This window comes from Podarcis liolepis, assembly GCF_965112155.1.
Source record: "Podarcis liolepis genome assembly, chromosome: 2".
Lineage (NCBI taxonomy): Eukaryota > Metazoa > Chordata > Lepidosauria > Squamata > Lacertidae > Podarcis > Podarcis liolepis.
The window spans coordinates 43,003,437-43,011,938 of NC_139555.1; the positions used below are offsets into that span (position 1 = coordinate 43,003,437).

The 8,502-nt window shown below is 43.1% G+C and overlaps 1 protein-coding gene across 1 annotated transcript in view; it reads left to right on the plus strand.

Annotated features, from left to right (window-relative positions):
* Nucleotides 1-8,065, plus strand: part of DNAJB1 (DnaJ heat shock protein family (Hsp40) member B1) — a 35,844-nt gene extending 27,779 nt beyond the window's left edge. The window contains exons 5-7 of the mRNA XM_083489556.1: nt 141-4,250; nt 6,223-6,791; nt 7,437-8,065. Coding sequence (XP_083345682.1) covers nt 4,040-4,250; nt 6,223-6,791; nt 7,437-7,667 — 1,011 coding nt within the window. The 5' untranslated portion in view covers nt 141-4,039 and the 3' untranslated portion in view covers nt 7,668-8,065. The remainder of the gene's footprint in view (nt 1-140; nt 4,251-6,222; nt 6,792-7,436) is intronic.
* Nucleotides 8,066-8,502: the final 437 nt, after the last annotated feature.

The following is an 8,502-nucleotide window of genomic DNA, read 5'->3' on the forward strand; positions in this document are numbered from 1 at the left end:
CCGCTGTTCCTCGACCTGGTTCTGTTTCCCCGACCTGCTTTTGGGGGGGAAATAAAGGGATTTTTTTTTTCCTTTATTCCCCCCCAAAAAAACTAGGTGCGTCCTATGGGACAGAGCGTCCTATGGGACGAAAAATACAGTATTTAACCATGACTAACCCTCAGCCCCAGTTACAATGCGTTCATATTAGTCCCTTACAGTTTTATGCTATTTTGTTGTGAAATCAATCTCGGTCATCTGCTCCAGAGCCCATCGAGTTCAGCATCCTATTACCCACAATGTCCGCTCAAGGTGCCTTATGGAAACTCACAGGACTTCCTTGTTCTTTCTTCCTAACAATTAGTATTTAGTAATATACTGCCTCTGAACACGGAGGTCAGATTTAACTATCATGTCTAAGCCCTGTCCTCTACAATGCATGGGGTTAGAGATGTGAAGGCCCAGGGAATGGGAAATTGTGTGTATGGTGTTTTTCTTCCAATTTTCTTCCTGCCCCCCCAAACTTCAGATCTTTAGGGAGTCTCTGCAAATACAAGAGGCTCCTTACTTTAGAGGTTAGTGCTCCCACTCAAGGAGGAGATCCAGAATGGCAATGGTGGGTTTTTTTGGTTCATTTTCACAGGTCTCCTTGTGTGTTAACACTGTTGAAACACACCTGAAGTGGCTTCTGTGTTTAATCATTCTAGCTTTAATAAGATTATCAGCACTTTACCAAGGCTACTGGATTTGTGACAACCTGTCTCCCCTTATAATTCCTTTATAAACAATAGGGAGTGTGCAAGTTAAAAAAAACTATTAAAACATTATCAGCATTTGTAAGCATTAGCATATTCTTAGCAGATAATAAATGCTATCAGTGTAGTAAGGGTGTTAGCCTTTATGTTGGTTTTAGACTGTAAGCCTACAGCCCACTTTGAAATACTGAAGGGCAGAACAGCAGATAAAATCTGCACTTTGATATTTAAAAATAATGAAATTATTAATATTTGTATGATCTTATTCATTAGCTACATATATACATTGTACAGGAGGCAGGACAACAGGGAAGCCTGGGAACAATCTAAAGTGATGATAAACAAGCATGATGTCAACCATACTCTGGGACCTCTTTGATGGGAAAAAGTAGAACTTAACACTTCCTACGTCTTGTGGTCATGCCACCAAGGATGTATTTAGAGGAGGTTTAAGAGAAGACTCTGCTTTTTAAAAACCCCATGGAGGTTCCCCACCCTGCTTTTGACAGATGTTCTTATCATTAAATTGAGTGCTAAATGAGTTGTATATCTTGCATAACCTCCCATGCTTCAGGCAGGTTATGAAGTGCTGCTTGCAAATGCATCTGGTTTTGTTCTGTGCCTGATTATGAAGATGGTTATGAACACTAATTTTTAAAAAGTTGAAAAGCAGCTCCTAAGAAAATAGAGGAACTGCTTTTGTGATTCACACTCACACATAAAAGAATGTTTTCTCCAAAATTTGAGTTTTTCAGTACCAAAATTTTAATCATCCACTTCTTCTAGAGAGAATGCTTATCTGAAAGCAGAACATCCCAGAGGTAACATATGCTAATGCTTTCTTATCAGGCTTATGAGGGCTGTTACTCTCCAGTTAGAAGTTATTTCAATTTGCATTTATCTAACAACCACTAACCTGCAATTATCTCCTGAATTTCACATTGTAGGGAATTGCTAACACAACACTTTAAAATTACTGCATGCCTAACATAATGATCTACTGTCTGGTCTTTGTTGTAACTACCTTAATTCAGAATGAAGTCAGGGCGTGGGCCTGAATAAGAGTTCAAAGGGTTTCAGGAGCAGGCAAGTTCAAGACTAGGGTGCAATCCTATGCACTTACTGGGTAGTAAGCCCCACTGAATATAGTGAGATTGACTTCTGAGTAAATACACAGGGGAGCAGTATTGTGGATTACATACCATCTTCCTCTATTTTATGAACAAAAGTTATTCACTGAACCATAGAACACAGAGCAGAAACTGATAATCTGCCTCTTAAATTTATCATGCCTTTCCCTGTCTTCAAGTCCAATGGTATCAGTGTGCCATGGAATGCACACTGGTAGGAGAAAAATGATCTTATACAACTTTTAGAACAGAACAGGAAATCTTTTTAAAAGTTAACACTCACAATTCTAAAACTTATAACTGGAATTTTTTAAAGACTAATGCACCATAGACTGAAGATTTGTTCTTTATAATCTAACAATAAATAAAACTGTTCATGGGCCATCCAGTAATGTGTTCACAGTCTTTGTAGACCTAACTAGTGCTTTTGATTCCATAAATAAGCTTCAACTTAGTATGCCTATTGATTGTTGTGGCTACTTCAAAAGTTCCAGCAAAGAAAGCATTACATATGCCAACAAGTCAAAGTTACATTTTTGTCCCTTTTTATTTAATTGCTTATTAACAACATAATACAAGAGGTGCAATCTCCTGCCTTTTTCCTCCTGTTCAGATTCTGATACATACTAATGATTTAGATCTGTTGTCTGTTCACTGAACTGGTTTGAGGTCAATGCTAGTCAATTTCAACTCCTTTTTGCAATAAGTAACACCACAACACTATTTTAAAATGTGGGGTTGCGGGGGGGGGGATTCTAAGTGGACAATGGATGACTGCTCCACAAATAGCAGGGGATCCGTTCATTCGAAACCCTGTTTTGAAACTATTACAACATGCTATTTTTACAGAATGGGATGAATTGGTGTAGCCTGCCCTTAGTATCTGAAAGGAAAGCAGTTGCCCTGAACTCTGGAGCAAGAGTAATACAGCTCTGCTGGAATTATGCTGGAACAGGTTTTTAGAGAAGCTCTTAGCATTATCCTCAGGTACCTCACCAACCCCGCTGGCAGAAGAGACGGACATACCCTCTATTGAATCAAGGTTTAAGAGGAGTGTAATAATCTGGTATTAATGCAGACTAAATAAAACCAATAATTAAAAAAAATGTTTGTATGGAACAGAAGAGACAAGGGAGTAGGGCACATACCCATCAGGGCAGAAGGAAGCAATATTCACTTCTCATAGAATACAACAGATGACCAGTGGTGTCCAATCTGGACTATGTGAGCAGATTACAAACTTCCACACATTAACGGACGGGGAAGTGATGGATGATAACCACTCTTCTCAGTGGATGGCGTGATGCCACTGAAAAGGAGCCACACACGCTGCTTGCCTTGGAGTCCTTTAAAAAATGCTAGAAAAATCTGTGAAATGGGAAGACGAACATCGCTGCCCCCAGACACCTTAAGAAAGGGATCTGCAGGGCTACAGGTCCTAAGGGACCTTCACTTCAGCATCTATTCAGCATCACTTCAGCATCAATTCAGCCGCCCTCATTCCTGACCAATGGCCCTACAGTGACCGAGGGACGCAGAACCCTGGCGTCCGACAATCTGTAAAGGGCCACAGGTTCCCTCTCGCTGAATTAGTTATATGAGGGCCCTCTGCGGATTGGCTGCTTTAGATAACAACAAAACGGGGGCGTGGCTTGTGGGCGGAGTTTCTGCTCGCAGGTGATGGCGCACCAGCGAGGGCGGGGCCTCGGCAGGATCGTTTTCATTGGACGGCCCGTAGCTTCTCATCCCGACGCGGGCAACGCGCATCCCGCAGCTTCGCCGGATTCGTCCGCGCCCGGCGGGCGGCCACCGCGGCATCCAGAACTCTGGAGAATGAGAGCCGTTGGTGTTGTAGAGAATGCTCTTCACCTCCGCAATTAGGGCCGGGGAGGGGGGGGCGAGATCTCGGCAACCGTTACTTTCCCCACCATGTGTGACGCAAACCCCGTTGCCATTGGTGGAGCGTAAGGGCCTGTGGGCCGCGATTGGCGAGGGCAGAAGGGGTGGGCGGGTTTGGGGCGGAGAACGTTGTGGCAAGCTCTGGAAGATTCCTCCGCCCGCCGTATAAATAGGGAGGGGGAAGCGGCTGCCGCCGAGCTATAGCCTGGGCCGCCGAACGAGGAGAGAGCTAATTGAGCCAGTGACTGTGAGAGCGAGGGCACTCGGCGACTGGCGATGGGGAAGGACTATTACCGGATCTTGGGCCTGACCCGCGGGGCGACTGAGGACGACATTAAGAAGGCGTATCGCAAGCAGGCGCTGCGCTACCACCCGGACAAGAACAAGGACCCGGGCGCCGAGGAGCGCTTCAAAGAGATCGCCGAGGCGTACGACGTGCTGAGCGACCCCAAGAAGCGCGAGATCTTCGACAAGTTCGGCGAGGAAGGTGCGTGCTTGGGGGGCTGTGGAGGGAGAGGATGCTTGGGAGGAAAGGGTAGAAGCGGGGCTCTCGGGACCGGCGCGAAATCGGCCCCCCTGCACCTTCACACGGCTCCGAAGTCCCGCAGTGGGCTCGCAGCCGTTTGCTCTAGACCGGGTTCCCGAGTGTCTTGCGTATTGTATATACCGCCTCTTAGCTGTTTATTATTCTTTTATATGCGGGAAGAGAATGGGCGATGAGGTGGAGGGGATCTGCTTGTAGTGTAAAGGACGGATGCAAAATAAGCCCCGCTTTTTGAGGCGTCATGGAGTCAGGATTAACGCCAAACTGACAGTTTTTCATGTGTTGGAGCAAATGGAAAGTTGAAGTTGAAACTGTGTGGTGTATATACTTTATGCGGTATACAAAAAGCACAGGGCAGTCGAGCCATTGTCCTTGAATGGGACGAGATAATTAGAATATTATTTTTTTGCACTTACGTAAGCTAAGCGTTTTTTCCTCCCGCAGAAGTTGGTTTGATTAGACTAGAGAGTACAGTCGTACAGTCAAATAGTGTCATTCCCCCCCCGTCGTAACTTTCCTCCTCTCTCCCTCCTGCCCCACCCTTGAGCGATAACATCTTCTAAAAATCTCTGCTTTTATAACTGATCAACTCTGCCATTTAGCGCTGTTAGGAAGCATTTCCCTGTGGAGTGGCTTTTGGAATGACTGTTCAGCAACTAATCTACCAGGACTGGTTTTCCAAGATAGGTGAAGGGAGGGAAAAGTAGGTGAGAAGAAAGAACAAGTTATTTTACTCTGTCGTCCTGGAAACTAGCCAGATGAGTTGCCATCTTTGAATTGTTCATATAGCATTAAGGTCACTCCTTAAAAATCCACCATTACCTTTCAGGTTCTTCCTGTTTGAGAAACCTACTTTGAAACAAAGTGGAAATCATTTAGGCAGGGAAGAAAGTGAAAAAACAACTTTATGTAGGATTTAGCTCTATTGCTTTTCTGAGGATCTCACAGTTTTTCAATAAACTTGTTCCGAGTACATGCTTTCCAGCAACTTAGTATGCTTTTTTTGAATTGTTTATTATTTTTAGAAGGAACTAAACACAATACTGTTACTTTTGTGATCTATTAAGGCATGTAGCACATAGGATTGAAGTATTTAAATTTAGCTACAAGTATATTAGGTTTGTGTAATTTTTCTGGTATTCTATTGCCTGCATTCATAGTAAAAGGCTTAGCAGTTTCCTGTAACATTGTTGGTAACATGTATTGACAGGATAAATTGGGCTGCATGACAGGCTTTCTAAGATAGGTGGAGCCTTTGCTACAAAAAGTCTTCTAGTACTTGCTAGAAGATTCTAGCATACTCGTCATGCTAACCTTTTCTTTACAATGTTAGTTTTTATTTGTGGGTCTGTTCCCAATAATATTTATTAATGTCATGTTAAAGACCTATTTGTTTATACAGGCTAAGGTGAAATGCATTCAAAGTGGTGCTGTGTTTGTGTAGCAGCATGGATTCAGTTATAATCTCTGCGAAGTGTGAAGGTTAGCCAATGTAGGGCCTTCCAGATATTGTTGGATAGCAGTACACATCAGCCCCAACCAGCATGACCAACATTGAGAGGTGATGGGAGTTATAACATGGTGGAGGACACGGCATTAGCTACTCCTGAATGGTAGGGTTCTCAACACACTGCACTTGAGAAAATGGAGAGAAAGAAGGCTGCAACAGTTCTGATAAAATCTTTATTTGGCATTTCTTTGCTAGCACGTGCTTGGCCTTTTGATACAGGACTTCCTTAGAAGTATTTGATTAAATTCAGTGGTGTTCTCAGAGTTTAGTAAATCTTCATATCACAGTAAAAGAGGCACTGAGGAAGAAGTTTTGAAGATTAGGAGTCCTAATATAAATCATGACAGAGCATAGTTCAGTAATTGCTGAAAGAGATTAATTTGTGTGTCCTTGTATGTATTTCAGGACTAAAGGGAGGTGGTCCCAGCAGCAGTGGAGGAGGAGGTCCCAATGGCACTTCATTCACATACACCTTTCATGGAGATCCTCATGCCATGTTTGCAGAATTCTTTGGTGGGAGGAATCCTTTTGATACCTTTTTTGTCCAGAGGAATGGCGATGAAGACATGGATGTTGATGACCCCTTCACAAGCTTTCAGAACTTTGGTAACATTGGCTTTTCCCGTTCTCGTGGGGGCGCTGAACATATACGCAAGAAACAAGACCCACCCATCACTCATGAGTTGAGAGTATCCTTGGAGGAGATTTACTCTGGATGCACCAAGAAAATGAAAATTTCTCATAAACGTCTCAGTCCAGATGGGAAAAGCACACGCAATGAAGATAAGATTCTAACGATTGAAGTCAAACGTGGCTGGAAAGAAGGAACAAAGATTACATTCCCCAAAGAAGGAGACCAGACACCAAACAACATTCCAGCTGATATTGTATTTGTTTTAAAAGACAAGCCACATAACATTTTTAGAAGAGATGGGTCTGATATTGTATATCCAGCCAAAATCAGCCTCCGTGAGGTAAGTGGAAATTCCTGACTTGTTGCTGATTAATGAAGTGGGGAACAAAGGGTTGGATTCACCGAACATGCCCTGTCAGCAGAAGTCCTAGGCAGGGATTTCTATTTGTACAGTGGGGCTTGCCTCTGAAATTGGCTCGGGGGGGGGGGCATTCAGAGAACTCCAGAGCTTTGTGGGGAGGAAGGGGGGGTCCTTCCATCAGGCGAGCTGTAATTCTTGCACAGATGGATTGTTCATGATAGCACATTGAACTCCATCTGAAGTTTCTAAATTACTAGATTTTGAAATGGGTAAAAATTGAGCATGTTCCAATCTATTTCCTACACATGATTATAGTAAGTGTTGCTATATTGTGGGCAAACTATTAAGAGTATACTTCATCAGAGCCTCATGGGGAGCGCACTGAGGAAGCAGATCATGATACGGTAGCAGCAGCATGATTTCAGGCAGAGTGAAATGTTATGGGATGCTGACTGTATATGTAGCTTCAGTGTTTAGCTCAAGAGTTGTCAGCGTTTCCTCCTGTCTTCATGAACTCATCAGTTGTCATAGGCCCACTAAAAATGCTTGGGTTCAATGGGAATTACAAGAGGGAACTATTTACAGAAAAAGGTATTAACCTCTCTGGCTTGTGTTTGTGTTTAGGCTCTATGTGGCTGCACTGTGAACACACCAACACTAGATGGTAGGAACATACCAATGGTATTCAAGGACATCATTAAACCTGGAATGAAGCGAAGAATTCCTGGAGAAGGTCTTCCATTCCCCAAGAATCCAAGCCAACGAGGGGATCTTATTATTGAGTTTGATATAAGATTCCCAGACAGAATTCCACAGTCTTCAAAAAGTGTCCTAGAACAAATCTTGCCAATATAGTAAGACAGGCAGAACGGGACTGCTGTGCCTCCAAAGCAGAGGAATTGGAACTGGAATCAGGATTTCAGAGTCGCTTTTGGCAGTGGGTAGGGAAGTTAACTTCATGTTGCTAAAAGATTTCCGGGAAATCCATTCTTGCAAGATGAACATAGCACTTCTCAGTGACTTTTGGCCCAGGTTGTCATTGCTCAAAACATTTACAGCAATGCTCAGTTACCCAAGAGAAGGAATTGGCAGAACATCTTTTAATTGAACGTGGAAGACGACAACCAATCATAATTCATGCCTTCACTTAGTTGGCTAACCCTACTTGGGCATGTCACATAGGTCCTCCCATTGGAAGGAGGAGATTACAATCTAAACTGGACTTCAGAAGTAAACACCTCCAATCTCTTGTTTTTGCTGTACTGTGTCTTATTGCATTCTGCACTATCTCATTCCCAGGGGGGGGGGTACCTTTAATGTTCAGTTTTCTAACTTGCTTGTTGCTCTTAAGGATGCCCTTACTAAGCCATTCTAAAATGGTGCCATGTGTTGAAGCTCCTGGAAGGGAAGGCATCCTGAAACTTGGTCATAAATTGCCCTTTTCCAGAAGGTAAATTGGTGGAGTATGGCCTCCCCTGTTAAGCAAGCAGGATGCTGCCTTATAACTTCTGGAAAGCATGTAAGAAGTTTACAGTTTTTTTCAGTGAAATCTTTGACTTCTTGCCATACACTGTTAATATGTCAGACTTGATCCTGGTTGATTGATTGGACTGGCAGAAAAGATGTAAAATGTTCAGTTGAAGACATTCTTTAATAAATAAGTATTTCAATAGGTGATAACTATTGAAAC